Raw genomic sequence first — 17,401 nt, forward strand, 5'->3', positions numbered from 1 at the left:
TAGTGGAGAGAGATGGGTGTGGAGGAGCAGGAGGAGACAGCGGTGGCACCTGGGCACTGTCCCCCCCCCACTGGTTCAGCGCCTCAGCCCAGCACCAGCCTCTGGCCCACTTTCCCTCTCACCGGGTCACTGGTAGAGGCTGGCAGAGGAGGGATTGCTTCGGAAGGGAAGGCGCTGCGTCCTGGGCCAGGATCTGCCGGGGGTGGAGGATCCGTGTTTGTGTATATGAGGTGGGGCTGGGAATGCAGGCCTGGAAACCACCTGCCCCCTGCCTGCATACTTCAGCATCTTCTGGGTTGGACTGCTTCTTTCTCCCTTCATTTCTAGGCAGGTCCCTAGAACCTTGCACCATCATCTTGGCAGAGCTGGGGGAAAAGGCGCAAGTGGGCATACCCACTCTGGGGGCCGGTGAGCTAAAAGTGGGAGACCTGGAGTAACCTCGGAGCTCACCTGGAAGGCCGACCAGAGGCCCAGGGAGCTGGGAGCTATAGGCTGTTGCAACTGCTGCCTTTTTCCTCCATCTCCCTAGTTCTCACCATCCCTTCCTAGCCCCCACATGTTTCCCCAGGGCCTTGAACTACAGCCTAGCCACGGGCACCTGGCCCCCACATGACTCCCGACCTGGCTCTGGTCATACGGTGAGGCCAGAATGCCTCGGCATCAGCCACTCGCAGCCTCCCTCTGATGCCAGCACGGGACAGCTGACCAGCCCCCAACAGCCTGCCTGGCCCCTGCCACCTGTCTGTCTTCCTTCTAGGATGAGAATGACAACCCTCCCACCTTCAGCAAGCCTGCCTACTTCGTCTCCGTGGTGGAGAACATCATGGCAGGTACGGGCCCAGGCGGGGGAGGGCTTGAGGGCCCAAAATCAGCGGGCGTGGCGGGGGAGGGCTTGAGGGCCCAAAATCAGCGGGCGTGGCTCCGACAGTGTGCGGACCTGACGTTGCCCACAGACGTGGGAAGACGATGGCCCTGCCTGTCTGTTCCTCGTGACCAGCGAGGGGAGCCTTTGACATGTCCAGTTATCCACCGGCCAGCGGTTACTTACAGAGCACCTACTGGGGGCAGATGCTCTGCTAGGCACTCGGTCCCCGCTGCACAGCAGCTAGAGTCTAGCAGGGGAGACAATAATGACAGGTGATTAATTCAACCACCTTGGTGAAGCAAGAGTGTGCAGAGAGTTCTGCGATTCTGCAATTACGAGGCTGTGAGGCAGGTCCATGGGCCGTGATGGCCAAAGAGGTGACCTTGGAGGGTGACGTGTGATCCAACGTGAAGACACATCTCAGGTGCCGGGGCTCAGCTTGCAGACCCAGGGCCATTAGCCCCACATGCAGGATCCAGGCTGGCAGCTTCACCATTTCACCCAGAGTGGACATTCTGGAGGGAGAATGTCAGGAATTCCTGTGGCAGCTAGAGGAATCGGGGACAGGTGGAAGAGTTGGGGTCAGCTAGAGTCAGGGGACAGCTGGAGGAGACAGGAACAGCTGCAGTCAGGACAGCTGAAGTCAGGGACAGCTGGAGGAATCAGGGACAGCTATAGTCAGGGACAGCTGGAGGAATCAGGGACAGCTGGAGCAATCATGGACAGCTGGAAGAGTCAGGGACAGCTGGAGGAATCAGGAACAACTGGAGGAGTCAGGAACAGCTGGAGGAGTCAGGGACAGCTGGAGGAGTCAGGGACAGCTGGAGGAATCAGGGACAGCTATAGTCAGGGACAGCTGGAGGAATCAGGGACGGCTGGAGCAATCATGGACAGCTGGAGGAGTCAGGGACAGCTGGAGCAATCATGGACAGCTGGAAGAGTCAGGGACAGCTGGAGGAATCAGGAACAACTGGAGGAGTCAGGAACAGCTGGAGGAGTCAGGGACAGCTGGAGGAGTCAGGGACAGCTGGAGGAATCAGGGACAGCTATAGTCAGGGACAGCTGGAGGAATCAGGGATGGCTGGAGCAATCATGGACAGCTGGAGGAATCAGGGACAGCTGGAGGAATCATGAACAGCTGTAGTCAGGGACACCTGGAGGGCGACCTTCCTTGGCACCATGAGCCTTCTGCAGAGAGCCTCCTGGCACCTCCCCAGTGTCCGATGATTTGCTGGGTGGGTGCCAGACCATGCCCACCATTCCCCGTCCCAGTCTCAGACATCCCCTGGAGAATGTCACTGCTGAAGCAGCCCCCTGCATTTCCACCATCCCAGAGATTCTGCCGAGGAGAAGTCTTCATCATAGCACTTAATCCTCTTAAAAGTTGAATATGCTCAGATAAAGTAGTGTGTCAGGGTCCACGTATCTGTCCTCCTGCCAAGGACAGGACCGAGAGTCAAATCAGAGGCCCCACAGCTACCTGGAAGGGGTCAGAATGACCCCCCTGTCCCACAGCACGCTGTCTGGCCCCTTATGCCCCCAGGGACAGTTGACTCATCAGCACGGCAGTAACCACGGCCTGCACCCTGCATGCTTTCTTCATCTGGGATCCTCACCAACAGCCCCACAAACGGGCTCCATAGTCAGACCCATCTTTCAGAGTGAGAGGCTGAGGCTCAGACAGGTCAGGGCACTTGCCAGAGGCCCTGCCGGATTCCAGCCTGGCTGTAGTGACTCCAGAGACCCAAATGCTGAACCTCCTCACCCCTCCACCAGAACTGGCAGTTGGGTGGCAGGAGGGTGCCAAAAGCCCTGGCCGGTTCAGCCACGGGACTAGCTGCTCTCAGGATCTGGCCAGGGCAGCTGGAAAGGCTGATACCCTGACCCAGAATTCCACAGAGAAAGAAACGAAGGTGAGGGCCTCAGCTGAACATTAAATAGAAAATGAAACTCCTTACAAAAATTCCCCTTGTGAACAAGATGAGACCGAAATTGAGTATAATAAAGGTACAATAATTTAATGTGGAGCTTTGTTTCTTTTTAACTCCAAGTCAAAGTTGGTCAGTCTGAGCATAGTTAAGTGGCAGCCAGCCAGGGAGGGGTGGGGGAGAGGCAGCGGTGAGCAGCGGTGAGCAGCCGGTGACGCACACGCCCCGCCCCCCTTGCCTCCGCGCAGGAGCCACCGTGCTGTTCCTGAACGCCACGGACCTGGACCGCTCCCGGGAGTACGGCCAGGAGTCCATCATCTACTCCTTGGAGGGCTCCTTCCTGTTTCGGATCAGTGCCCGCTCGGGTGAGCCCGCCCCAGCCCTCCGGCCCTCCAGTCTGCACCTGGGGTCTGCACGGGAGGCTGACTCACGCCCAGCCCAGGGCCCCACCTCTCACGAGACCCCGGTCTCTGAGCAAGCCAGCTTCGAGCACCTGGCTTCATCCCTGAAGTGTTCATTTCAGAGGGATCACTGATCTTACAAAAAAAATCCCAGCATGAATTTATCCACTAAAAACCGTCTTTCAACGGTGACAAGTCCTGTTATGTTTAAAATGTGTCCCATTTCACATGCTATTCTTCAGGGACGCCTTTCTTCAAGCCTACGTGTCCCCGCCCTCAGCTGCCGACCTCATTCTTGAGTCCTGACCCCTCTCCCTACCAGTGTGTGTGCCTCAGTTTCCCCACCTAAAAAGGATGATGATCATGGGGGGCGACTGTGAGAATTCAGTGAGTCATTATAGGGGACAGTCCTAAAGTAGTCCCTTACATAGTGAACACTAACACAATTCGGTTATTATCGCTGTTCTTCTGTTCTCCTCACCCAGGGCCCGCAGCCCTGGCTCTCTGCTCCGAGACGTAACTCTGCTTTCTTCTTCATTTCTCTATATGTCTCCCTCCAGCTCTCACTCCTCCTTAAAGCTGGGAGGGAAGAGGGGCAGAAAAAAGCAGTGAGAGACCCCAGGCTTTTCATCCACAAGCTGGGGAGGGACATTCATGTATTCATTCAGATATCAGTGGATGTCTGCCAGTGCTGTGCTGGGCACCGGGGTACACGGGCGTTCCGCGTCTCAGTACCCACTTCTGCATGATGTAAGGGGGCTGCAGATGCTAGACAAGCAAACCCCGAATCTCAGCGGCTCAACGCAATAGAAATTCTAACTCCACAGCAGTCCAATGCCACGATCCGGGGACAGCCTTCCGCTTGGTGATTCTAGGACCCAGGTCCCTTCCACGTTGTGGCTCCAAGGCCACTACAAGAGGGAAAAGGGAACATGGAGGATTGTGTAAGGAGATGTTTATGGGCCAGACCTGGAGGTGACGTACATCACTTGTGCCCACATCCTATTGGCCAGAACCAGGCAATGGCCCTGCCTAGATGCAAGGAAGGCTGGGGAACACAGTCCCTGGCCTGGCAGCCACTTCGCAGCAATCTTTCTAGCCTAGGAAGTGGGCAGAATTCTTTGGTGAACATTGCCCTCTCTGCCAGAGGTGGTCAGGGGCCAGTGGGGCACTAAGTCTGCCTGTCACCACCGCCTTCCTGATCGAAGTCTGCCTTCAGTCCCTTTGACCCCCTTTTCCGGGGCAGCAAATGGCTGTGCTGATGTGTGTGAAGGCTGGATGCCGGAGGGCCGTCCTGCGCCCATCTCTCCACCTCTGACAGAACAGAAGCCTTCCTCCCTGCTTGCAGGAGCATCGCCCTCAGCGGCCCCCACTTCTGGGAGGCGCGAGGAGGAGCAGGGACACCAGCCGGGTGCTCAGCGCTGTTGTGAGAGCTCTGACGAGGTCATCCCGTTTCACTTTCCTCACCACTCTGTGAGGCAGGTGCTAGCATTATCCCCAGTTTCCAGATGAGGAAACTGAGGCACAGGAGAGGGTAAGTAACTTCACCGAGGGCTCACAGAGCCTGAACTTCTGACTCCAGAGTGAAGATTTTAACTGCTTTATCGTCAAAAGCCACGTCAGAGGTTCACGCTGCCACCCAGGTACCGCGGCAGGCACCGCCCTGCCTCCCCACCCAGGGACCCCATCTCCACCCCAGGGCCTTCAGTAATGACACGGACGTTTTCTTGCTGCTCCTTCAGCTCCAAAGGTATAAGCATTTTCCTCTTAGCTCTTGGGTCACATTAGCCAAGCCCACTTCACAAAGGCGACCTTAATTGGATCTAATTCCCCAGACAAAAAGAGCTATCTATCATGCCGACAAGTTCATGTTTAAAACTTTTTAGAGATTAATTTCTTCCTCACCCTGCCAATTAATCGACACCACCCCACCAAGGATCACGTCTAGGTAGGCAGACCTTTGCCAGGCTTTCGTTCTAGGCCTTAGCATCTGCGTGGCCCTGCACCTGCCCCCAGCTCCCTTCTCAGCCGGGCACAGGCCAGAGGACAGGCCAGCATGGAGGGGAGGACAATGTGACAGTGGGAGGGGTCCCAGCGACCATCTGACACAACTCCCTTATTTCATGATAGACTAAACCAAGCACAGAGAAGTTAAGCAACTTGCCCCAAGTCACACAGCTCAGGAAGTGGGGATAAAAAGTCTCTGCCCTTGGAGAACTCTCACAGAAAATGAGCATCTTCGGAGTGTTGGGAGCTTCACCTATGGTCATTTAATCCTCACGAGAGCTCAGACTCAAAGGCATACTCATCTTCATCGTACAGATGAGAAAACCTATGCTCAGAGAACTTACGTAACTTTCCCAAAGCCGAGCATCTGGGAAGAGCCATAATCCAAATTCAAACCTGAGTCTCACTGTCCTCAAGCATAGGCACTTCCCCAGGACCCGAGTGAGATGGCAAGTGGCCCTGCCACCATCCTGTGCTAAGGCCGGCTGGTCCTGGCTCACAACTGCTGTGATTGCCAGCTGCGTGCACCTCTTCCCACTTCCATGTTCAATGCCATCAACTTGGTAGTTTATTTTTTTTAATATATTTTATTGATTATGCTATTACAGTTGTCCCATTTTTTTCTCCCCTTTATCCCCTCCTCCCTGCACACCCCCTCCCACCCTCATTCCCCCCCTTTAGTTCATGTCCATGGGTTGTACATACAAGTTCTTTGGCTTCTACATTTCCTATACTATTCTTACCCACCCCGTGTCTATTTTCTACCTACCATGTATGCTACTTATTCTCTGTACCTTTCCCCCCTCTCTCACCCTCCCCACTCCCCTGTTGATAACCCTCCATGTGATCTCCATTTCTGTGGTTCTGTTCCTGTTCTACTTGTTTGATTAGTTTGCTTTTGTTTTTGTTTTAGGTGTGGTTTTAATAACTATGAGTTTGCTGTCATTTTACTGTTCATATTTTTTATCTTCTTTTTCTTAGATAAATCCCTTTAACATTGCGTATCATAAGGGCTTGGTAATGATGAACTCCTTTAACTTGACCTTATCTGGGAAGCACTTTATCTGCCCTTCCATTCTAAATGAAAGCTTTGCTGGATACAGTAATCTTGGATGTAGGTCCTTGCCTTTCATGACTTGGAGTCCTTCTTTCCAGACCTTTCTTGCCTGTAAGGTCTCTTTTGAGAAATCAGCTGACAGTCTTATGGGAACTCCTTTGTAGGTAACTGTCTCCTTTTCTCTTGCTGCTTCTAAGATTCTCTCCTTATTTTTAATCTTGGGTAACTTAATGATGATGTGCTTTGGTGTGTCCCTCCTTGGGTCCAGCTTCTTTGGAATTCTCTGAGCTTCCTGGATTTCCTGGAAGTCTGTTTTCTTTGCCAGACTGGGGAAGTTCTCCTTCATTATTTTTTCAAGTTCTTGCTCTTAAAATTTCAATTTCTTGCTCTTCTTTTTCTCCTTCTAGTACCCCTATGATTCAGATGTTGGAATGTTTAAAGATGTCCTGGAGGTTCCTAAGCCTCTCCTCATTTTTTTGAATTTTTGTTTCTTCATTCTTTTCTGGTTGGATGTTTTTTTCTTCCTTTTGGTCCACACTGTTGATTTGAGTCCCAGTTTCCTTTGCATCACTGTTGGTTCCCTGTACATTTTCCTTTATTTCACTTAGCATAGCCTTCATTTTTTCATCTAATTTGCAACTATATTCAACCAATTCTGTGAGCATCCTGATTACCAGTGTTTTGAACTGTGCATATGATAGGTTGGTCATCTCTTCATTGCTTAGTTCTATTTTTGGAGCTTTGATCTGTTCTTTCATTTCAGCCATAATTTTTTATTTTGTTGTGCCTGTTACATTGTAAGTGGCAGAGCCTTAGGTATTCGCCACGGTGTGGCAACCCACAGCGCTGCATTAAGATGCCGTATGTTGGGGAGGGGTCAGAGGGGGAACAATCCCTCTTGCTCGTCTCTTGGCCAGCTTTCAGTCACTTCCCTCACTACCCACAAGAAAATTGGGCCCTTCTGGTGCTGATTCCCTGGTGGGTGGGTTTGTGTACATTCTAGAACCCTGTGGGTCTCTCCAACAAACTCCCCTGTGAGGCTGGGAGTTTCTTCTGCCGCCTCAACCGCCACAGATATTTACAGCCAGACGTTTTGAGGGTTTATTTCCCTGCACAGGAATCCTGGGTTGCCCAGTCTGTCTCACTCCCCAGTTGTTCTCCCGGTTTATCCACACACAAATGTGGGACTGCCAGGTCCTCCAGCCGCCGCCTTCCAACACATCCTCTCCACCCGAGCTGTGCTTCTCCGCCCCTCCTACCAGTCTGGATGAATGTTTCTTCTTTAACTCCTTGGTTGTTGGACTTCCATACAGTTTGATTTTCTGTCAGTTCTGGTTATTTTTTGTTTTTAAATTTGTTGTTGTCTTTCTTTTGGTTGTGCAAGGAGGCACAGTGTGTCTACCTATGCCTTCTTCCTGGCCGGAAGTAAGTTGGTTGTTTAAAATGGGCCCTGGTGGGAATGTCTACACCATGGAAGTTGGCAAAGGCCTTTTCTCCTTTTGGGGAGCTGGGTGTCAAACAGCTACCAGCACTGCACTACCAGGCCAATGGCCATATTTTTGTTAGACCAAATTACAAAGAAAAGCCAAAAACAGCCTGACAAAAGTTGTGGTTAATTTTAAATGCGTATCTTTAGTAGGATAACTGGTTTTTAAGATTTCACGGAAACATAATTATGGTACTGTCAGGTAATTAAGAAAACTATTTCATAACTCTTCTCAGTGCATGATAAATTGCGCTGCCCAGTTGCAAGTTCAACGTACGTGAAACACTTGGGTGTCTCGGCCTGTGGCTGTGTTTTTGCAACCACATGGGTAAATCACGCCCGGCATTGGCCTGAGCTCTCCATGGTCACTGGGTTCACCCCACGGCAGCCCAGTGGGGTAGGTCCTCTCCTTGCTCCCTTTTGACTGGCCGAGGAAACTGAGGCACACAGACTTGAAGTACATAGTTCTAAGTGATAAAGCCAGCAAGATAATCTCAAAAGTCTGAGAGGTCCTTGGTGTCTGAGCTTGAAGCCAAATGGCCCTTCTGCCCTGTTTTCCAGCCACCAACCCCATAATTGGCCTTGATTTTCCCACATGTGAAAACACCTCCTCATTATGGGGCTATATCGCCCAGCTCTGGGGCTCAGTTCCCCAGGCATGGATGCTGAGCCCTCCCTTCGCCCCAGCCCACATGCACACCCGTGCACACTGCCAGATCCTCTGATCTTACAAGCATCCCTCTTTCCTACTGTTTCCCTCTCTATTCTTCCCCTCTCTCCCTCCTCCTTTCCTTGCTCTCCCCCTCCTTCCCGGATCTCTCCCCGGGCCACCCGAACCCTCTCTCACGCACCCCTCTCTTCTGCAGGTGAACTCACCACCACCTCGCTGCTTGACCGCGAGACCAAGGCTGAATACATCCTCATCGTACGAGCAGTGGATGGGGGCGTGGGCCACAACCAGAAAACCGGCATCGCCACTGTGAGTGCCTGCCCCTCCCATGCCCCCTGCCCGTGCCTCCCATGCCCCCCGCCCGTGCCTCCCCTGCCCTCCAGGCAGCTGCTCCCCAGCCCACCTTTAAGCTGCACCTCTAGGCCTCTAGGCACTTTGTCCAGTGCAATGAGGGTGGCAACTACCAACTCACTGTCAGCCAAGGTCAGCCCTGGGGCCACCGCAGCTGTGGGAAGAAAGGCATTCCTAGGAGGCACTAGGAGGAGCAAATATTTTCTCCTCTGCCCCCAAAAGGCCAGCTGGTCAGGTAGGAGAAGGCAGGAGTCCCACAGGCCGCTCCCCATGCGCCCCTACAAGAGCAGGTGTTTCTGCCAGGAAGAGTGGCTCAGAGCAGGAAGCAGGGCCCCTGGAGGGTCCCTGGGGCCTGTCACCACCCCACCCCTAACCCTGTGATGCTGAGAAACGATGCCTGGGTTGCCCTCCTGTGAGCAAGCAGGACCCACGAAGGCCCAGCACCCCCATCCAAGGCCGAGTCACTCCAGCGAGGTGCCTCGGGGAGGGGAGCTAGAGGAAGGACAATTGAGGGTCCTGACTGGGCTCTGGCTGCAGAAGAGAATGGGGGAGGCAAGAGGCAATAAACCCTGCTGTGGGAAAGGAAGCGGGAAGGCCACTGCAGTCACCTCCCCACCTTGGTCTTTGCTTGCTTTCTTTGGCTCTCCCTGGGGCTCCCCCTCCTGACCTCTCCCCGTTGCCCCCATCCTACCCATAGCATTTGCCCTGAGCCACTGCCCCAGCCTTGCCCAGCCAGACGGGCTGGGATTGGTGTTGCCTGGCCAGAGACTTGGCAGAAAATCCCCGGTGCCTTATTCAGGCACGGGAGGCCCCTGCTAATAGGAGTCAGAGCTCTATAAATTATTTACCTGGTGACAGGTGAGCTGGGAAATTGCTTGGCTTACAGCTGAGTCTGGGAAGCTCAAGGAATTGAGACCCCACCCTAAATCCCCCATCCTGTCAATCACCTTTAGTCAAGGCTGGAGATGGAGGGGGACAAGTCCCAGGTCACAGGAAGCAGTTCAGGGGTCATCTCATCTTTTCCTCTGCCTCCTAATGGGCCAGCACCTGAGCCCTCTGAAGGGTCCTGGCTTCATGCTGTCCTTGAAAGCCCAGGCCCTCACCTGAGATCCCCCCGAAGTGGGTGGAGTATATGGAATTAATGCCACGATGCTCCATAGATATCTGAGTGTGCCCCCCTCGTGGGCACCGTCCTTGTGCAGCCCAGCTGCGTGTGTCCCATGGCGCCCCTTGTGGCTTCATAGGTCAACATCACCCTCCTGGACATCAACGACAACCATCCCACCTGGAAGGATGCCCCCTACTACATCAACCTGGTGGAGATGACCCCTCCAGACTCTGATGTGACCACGGTAAGTGGTGGTGGGCAGTAGAGCTCCTGGTCTGCCCTTCCAAGGGGCATCTGCCATTCCCACATGAGGTCTGAGGGCCTGCCCATGGGGGCGGGTGGACTTCATGTTTCCCTTGGAGCCAGCTCTTGGAGGCAAGTTCCATGAGCTCTCTTGCATGGTAAAGGGTAGTCAGAGGTCAGGGGACAGCCCTCATCCAGTCTTCAGCAACACTGGGCTTCAGCTTTGTCCAAGGGAGTGCAGGCGTCCCGGGGACAGTTCCAGGGGACCTAGGGCTGGTTCAGCTTATGGCCACACTTGCCCTGAGAACCCAGGACCCTGGTGACACCCCCAGGAGAGCCCCTACCTCCCCTGATGAGGCACAGGCCCCTCTCTCAAGGTGCATAAGCTTCAGCTCTGCCCTCGGCACCATTCCTGCCCTGCATCCGTCACCGTAGCCACCCGGGTTAGCAGGCCCCAGGGCTGCCCCAGCAGGGGCTGAAGTTCGCCCAGGGGGTTCCTGGTGTGGGATGGTCCAGGTGTGCACAGACCCCTGGGCACACTGCACGTGTACACATCCAAGTGCTGTGAGCAGGGGCGTGACTCAGGGTGGGGAGGGGGAGAGATGGCCGAAGCCTTGGGGCATCTAGAATGGAGACCAGTATGCTGGAGAAGCTGAGGAAAGTCAGGGATGCGCACCCCACTTTTGTGACCCCTTTTCCTTTTCTCCCCTATACTCGTGGCCCATTTGGTCTCACCTGGGGAGGCTTATACCCAGTGCCCGCCCCCACAGCCACCCAGTCAGCCTGTGAGGCACAGGAACCTAGCAGCTCGTGGCAGCCCCACTCACCAAGTGTCAGAATGTGCCCGGCACGGCGCTGGCGTTTTCTCGTCTGTCTTATCCACATGGCTATTGCACGTGGCAGATGGGCCCCTTGCTCCCAGTGTACTATGGGAGGCACTGAGACTTAGAGTTGGAGGGGTTTGCCCTGGGTCCCAGAGCCAGGACTCATACCCAGCCCCTTCTGCCTTTGAAACTGCCTAGCCCGACAGCCCTCATCTCTCTGCTGGCTCAGGGCTGCCCTGCAGGCAGTCCAGGTCCTGAGAGCCTGGGGAGCTCAGGTGGGCTGGAGTGGGGGAAGGGGTGGTAACCCTCACATCCAGCCCTCCAGCAAGGCGGCCCTACCCTGCACTCAAGCAGTCCTGGGCTGGCGGCGCTTGGCCACTCTGCCCCCACTCTTCATCAGCCGCAGCCATAGTGACAAAGTCCACCTGAGTCTTGATGGGAGAGGATGACGACCTAGACAGAGGGAGGGAGGGAGGGAGGGAGGAAGAGAGAGAACCTTCATACCTGCCCTACCCTCTTTTCTACATGTTCAAAATATGAATGGTTCTCGACTGGTGGGCAAATCCCCTCCCCGAGATTCCAGTAGGGCAGGGGTGAGGAATCTGGAAGAGGTGGTTTTTCAAAGCCCCGGTGGGAGAGGGGGTTCCTTTCAGCCCGGGGCCAGGTTAGGAAACCATTCCCCTGGGCCATTTCCAGGCACTCTCTAGGACTCCAGATCTGATGGGCACTCTCTTCTGCCACCTCGTGGGCACTTGTGTTCTAGCCCTGGACAAGCCGAGCCAGAGATCCCAAGGGCTGGGTTCGGTTGCCCACCTCAGAATACCTGAACTCTTCCCTTTGCTTTATATTTCTGGGAAATTCTTCCCATAGGGAATTGAGAGGCAAGTGAGAGAGGTGTCCCTGGGAGAAAGTAGCTACGTGAGTGACCAGCCAGGGCCACCATTATTGAAGAGTCCACCTACTGGACAAAACAAGTAGGCCTGCTGGGTTGGGACAGCACCTGGCATTGGGCCTTTCCCAGATCTGGTCCCCAGCCTTGCCTCACACCCTTCTGAGCCATAACCAGGCATAGACAATGGGCCGGCTACCTAGCACCTCCTCACTCCCCGGGAAACCTCAACAAAGCCTCAGTGAGCACCTACTATGTGCCAGGCCCCATGCTAGGCAGGCTCAGGAGTGCAGGAAGCAACAGTGCTTCTGCTCTGCCCTCAGGGATTTTCATGACCCTTGGGTCCCACTCACCCTGCGTAAAAGCCAGAGTCCCTACCAGGCCTGTGTGGCCAGCAAGGTCTGCCCTAGTTCTGCCCCTGGGAGATGGGCATGTGAGCCGCCCACCCCTCGTCACAGACTGGATGTGTCTAGGCCCCCCCAGCTCAGGCAGCCACAGTGCGGGGACCCTCGAGCTTGTCCGTGACCCGTGGCAGTGCTTGAGACCTGGAAAAGAATGCAGGGACTCTGAAGTTCAAAAGGAAAAGAGCAAAATCAGAATTAAAACTTACGTGAAACAGCTACCAAATATAGGGCCTGGCACAAATAATGCCCTTTTTCATTACAAAATCACAAGCATGTAATTCTGTATTGTGACAGTATCACACTCAACATATCACACATCACACCATGTGAGGTTTTAGGTGAAATGTCCAAACGGCTGCCCATCTCGTGCGAGACGTTCACGTATCCCACCAACCACACTCAGTGGTGTTACTTCTGCTGGACCCTGTATATCGGGGGTGTCAAGTTCATCTGCACCGGGGGCCACATCAGCCTCGCGGTTGCCTTCAAAGGGCGGGATGTAATTTTAACTCCTTAACAGTTAAGGAGTAGTTACATGTATACAGTCCTAAAATTATTTCAGCCCTTTGAAGGCAACTGCAAGGCTGATGTGGCCCCCGGTGAAAAGGAGTTTGACACCCCTGCTGTATATTATGGCAACTTTAGTAACTATGAAATTTAGTATTTATAAAAATTTCATTACATTTGAGAGCAAATTACAGTTAAACCTCGGTTCTCAAACAATTTGGTTCTCGACGAAGCAGTTCACAGGAAGAATGTCTTGGCTGTCTAACAAGGCTCCAGGTCTCCACTCGCCCGACGGCACTCTCAGGCCGACACCGTGTGAGCCGTCACATGTCCCTCCAGCAACAGGCAGAGGAGATTCCGTTTTCGAACAAATCACCTCTTGAACAGGTTTCCGGAATGAATTAAGTTTGAGAACCGAGGTCCCACTGTATAGGTTAGATTTTCTAGAATTCCGGAGAGTTTTCCAGAATTCTCTGAATTTCCAGTTGTGTAATGGTTGCCAGGAAACCAGAAGTCAAGGAGCCCATAAGTTAATTGAGTTTGTCAGAGGAAAATAATTTCAAAAGGAGTAGTCACAAAAATTCTTTCAAACTGAACTTCCATCCAAGGTGGAGGCATAGGTAGACACACCGTGCCTCCTTGCACAACCAAAAGAAGGACAACAACAATTTAAAAACAAAAAACAACCAGAACTGACAGAAAACCTAACTGTATGGAAGTCCGACAACCAAGGAGATAAAGAAGAAACATTCATCCAGACGGGTAGGAGGGGCGGAGACGGGCAGCCAGCCAGAGAGGACTCACAGCAAGGTGGCGGCTGGTGGACTAGGTGGCCCCACATTCGTGTGCAGATAAACCAGGAGGAACAACTGGGGAGCGAAGCAGACCACGCAACCCAGGGCTCCAGTGCAGGGAAATAAAGCCTCAAATCTCTGACTGAAAACACCCGTGGGGGTTGAGGCGGCAGCAGGAGAAACTCCCAGCCTCACAGGAGAGTTTGTTGGAGAGACCCACAGGGGCCTAGAACATGCACAAGCCTACCCACTCGGGAACCAGCACCAGAGGGGCCCAGTTTGATTGTGGGTAGCGAGGGCAGTGACTGAAATCCCGCAGAGAATAGAGCAAGTGCCATTGCAACCTCTCGGCCCCTCCCCCACGTACAGCATCACAGCGCAGTGACCAGTGCTACCCGGCCCTGGTGATCACCTAAGGCTTCGCCCCTTTACCTAACAGATGTGCTGAGACAAAAAAAAAAAAAAAAAAAAAAAAAAAAAATGGCCCAAATGAAAGAACAGATCAAAGCTCCAGAAAAAATACAACTAATACAACTAAGCGATGAAGAGATAGCCAACCTATCAGATGCACAGTTCAAAACACTGATAATCAGGATGCTCACAGAATTGATTGAATATGGTTGCAAATTAGATGAAAAAATGAAGGCTATGCTAAGTGAAATAAAGGAAAATGTACAGGGAACCAACAGTGATGGGAAGGAAACTGGGACTCAAATCAACAGTGTGGACCAGAAGGAAGAAAGAAACATCCAACCAGAAAAGAATGAAGAAACAAGAATTCGGAAAAATGAGGAGAGGCTTAGGAACCTCCAGGACATCTTGAAATGTTCCAACATCTGAATTATAGGGGTGCCAGAAGGAGAAGAGGAAGAACAAAACATTGAAAACTTATTTGAACAAATAATGAAGGAGAACTTCCCCAGTCTGGCAAAGGAAATAGACTTCCAGGAAGTCCAGGAAGCTCAGCGTCCCAAAGAAGCTGGACCCAAAGAGCAACACACCAAGGCACATCTAATTACATTGTCCAAGATTAAAGATAAGGAAAGAATCTTTCAAGCAGCAAGAGAAAAGGAGACAGTTACCTACAAAGGAGTTCCCATAAGACTGTCAGCTGATTTCTCAAAGGAGATCTTACAGGCAAGAAGGGGCTGGAAAGAAGTATTGCAAGTCATGAAAGGCAAGGACCTACATCCAAGATTACTGTATCCAGCAAAGCTTTCATTTAGAATGGAAGGGCAGATAAAGTGCTTCCCAGATAAGGTCAAGTTAAAGGAGTTCATCATCACCAAGCCCTTATTATATGAAATGTTAAAGGGACTTATCTAAGAAAAAGAAGATAAAAAATATGAACAGTAAAATGACAGCAAACCCACAGTTATTAACAACCACACCTAAAACAAAAACAAAAGCAAACTAATCAAACAAGTAGAACAGGAACAGAACCACAGAAATGGAGATCACATGGAGGGTTATTAACAGGGGAGTGGGAGGGGAAGGGGGGGAAAGGTACAGAGAATAAGTAGCATAAATGGTAGGTAGAAAATAGACACGGGGAGGGTAAGAATAGTATAGGAAATGTAGAAGCCAAAGAACTTGTATGTACAACCCATGGACATGAACTAAAGGGGGGGAATGCAGGTGGGAGGAGGTGCACAGGGCAGAGGGGATAAAGGGGAGAAAAAAATGGGACAACTGTAATAGCATAATCAATAAAACATATTTTAAAAAAGTCTTTCAAACTTTATAGCCATGAAGTATATGTGCGCCTACTTATGTCAGCATGTTTTCATAGCTCTGAGGGGGCCCCCTGCTAAGGCAACTTTAGCCCTGGCAACAATGGCCCTGGCGAGGTGGGGGCTGTTGCTGAGGTGTGAGGGGAGAAGGCCGCAGTGCAGGGAACAGTTAGCCCACAGGTGACATCAAGGAGGAGGTGATATTTGAAGGGAGGCTGACCCACCTCCTGACTCATCTACTTCCGCCTTCTCACACCCACCACACCCCTCGCACCCCACACACACTCTGGCCTTTCAGTTTCTGAACTCAACGACTAGTTGAGGCCCACCTCAGAGCCACTGCACGAGATCTCCGCCCCCTTGCCCCGCCACCCCACACACCACCCCACCCCCTAGAGTGCTCTTCTTCCTCCACTCTCCCAGCCCTGCTCTTTCCATGGCTGGCTCATTCCCCTCCCATCTCCCAGATTAAAATGTCACCTCCACAGAGAGGCCCTCCCTGACTACCCTGCCTAACATACCTCTGGCCCTCTCCGAACGGTTTCTTTCAGAGCTGGTCCCCAAACCTGTGTTTATTTGTTTGTTAGTTTCCTTGCTTTGTAAGAGGCAGTATGGCCTCGTGATTCAATCGGCAGCCTTTGGTACCAAAATGTCTTAGACTCTAATCTTAGCCAGTAAGCCATACATACCACTTACTGGCTGTGTGACCTTCGGCAAGTTACTCAGCCTCGCTGTGCTCCAATCTTCTCATCTAGAAAATGGGGGTAGTTAGGCACTTGAAAGAGCTGCGGTTTGCACCAAATGAGCCACAATACACAAAGCGCACTGGCACATGGCGAGGGGTCAGTAAAGGACAGCTGTTGTCGCCATAATCTGCCGCCCTTGCTGGAGTCACATCTGTGTTGTCCACTGTTGAGCCCCTGTTCCTAGCACAGTGCCAGGCCATTGCAATGTTCAAAAGATTCGTGAATGAAAGAGGCTGAAGGACTTACTCGCTTTCCTTCCCCTAGTTCCTCCAGGTCAGGCTGGGTCTTCCTTGTCAGAGGGAGACCGGGATATGAGCCGGGACTCTCCCAAAGGCCCCTCAAGGCGGGGCATGGGCCCTGGCGCTGCAGTCTGAGTCGGGGGCAATCCCAGTGACTTTTCAGGGCCTGCGTGTGGGCGAGTGTGTGCCTGCATTGAGGTGCACTCAGGGTTGGCCAGGCGTGTGCGCCCGTGTGCACTGTGCACGCCAACAGGGTCCACCGCACAGGCGTGAACTCGCAGAGCGACTGTTCTCTGTTTGCAAGTGACGTTTTGGTCCCACTCTCCGTCCTGCCTCCTGCAGTCTGCTTCAAGGACCTGCCTGATGGGCATTGATTTAGAGCCTTTCAAAGCCCTCCAGCAAAATAAAGGAGAGGGGGAGAGGGAGAGATTAGTCCCGTCAGGCCGGGAGAGAAAAATGACGAGAGCGTGAAATGGGAAATGAATGAGGGCAGAGCAGTGAGAGTCTCCACAATGGCCCAGCAGGGAGCCCGCAGGGTCACAGCCTGCTGCCTGCTCCTGTGCCCTGACGCTGCCACCTGGTGACCGGGGACTGGGCCCTTCGGCCAGATACCAGCACCCACCCCTACTAGTAGCACTCAGAAGCAGCCACCCCAGGTGACCTTAGGCACTTGGGATGGAGGAGGGGACAGGAGAAGTAGCCCCTTCCCTCACGGGAACTTACCCCGAGGTATTCAGCAACAGGCTGCTGGCATGGAACAGGCCCTTTAGCTGCCCTGTACCTCAGTTTTCCCAACCGAAAGATGAGGGTAAGAACTATCTGCCTCCTGCAGTTGGAGAGAAAACTTGTAGAAGTGCAGGGCTTGCTGGCCGCCTCTATCCACCAGCGGGGCACCCGCCTGACTAGAGCCACACCTGGATGCCTAGGAGCTCTGTCTCCTGTTGTCAGCACAGGAGTGATGGGGCCCCCCTTTAGTGACTGGGCAAACCGAGGCAGCATGCCCCGCACAGTGAGGGCTCCTCAGGCAGAAGGCCACCCCGCCCCGCCCAGCCCTGTGGGGCAGCAGACTGGGAGGGACGGGCTGGGCTGAGCAGTCTGGGAAGGGAGCAGGGTCATGTCCCCACTCTGCAGCAGACAGGCCTGGGCTGG

The 17,401-nt window shown here is 53.1% G+C and overlaps 1 protein-coding gene across 1 annotated transcript in view; it reads left to right on the forward strand.

Moving 5' to 3' along the window:
* The window catches only part of LOC128779165 (cadherin-23), a 327,551-nt gene that overhangs the window by 282,580 nt on the left and 27,570 nt on the right, over positions 1-17,401 (forward strand). The window contains exons 18-21 of the mRNA XM_053923246.1: positions 758-830; positions 3,042-3,158; positions 8,611-8,723; positions 10,010-10,117. Coding sequence (XP_053779221.1) covers positions 758-830; positions 3,042-3,158; positions 8,611-8,723; positions 10,010-10,117 — 411 coding nt within the window. The remainder of the gene's footprint in view (positions 1-757; positions 831-3,041; positions 3,159-8,610; positions 8,724-10,009; positions 10,118-17,401) is intronic.

Source organism: Desmodus rotundus, chromosome 4, assembly GCF_022682495.2.
Source record: "Desmodus rotundus isolate HL8 chromosome 4, HLdesRot8A.1, whole genome shotgun sequence".
NCBI classification, from domain to species: domain Eukaryota; kingdom Metazoa; phylum Chordata; class Mammalia; order Chiroptera; family Phyllostomidae; genus Desmodus; species Desmodus rotundus.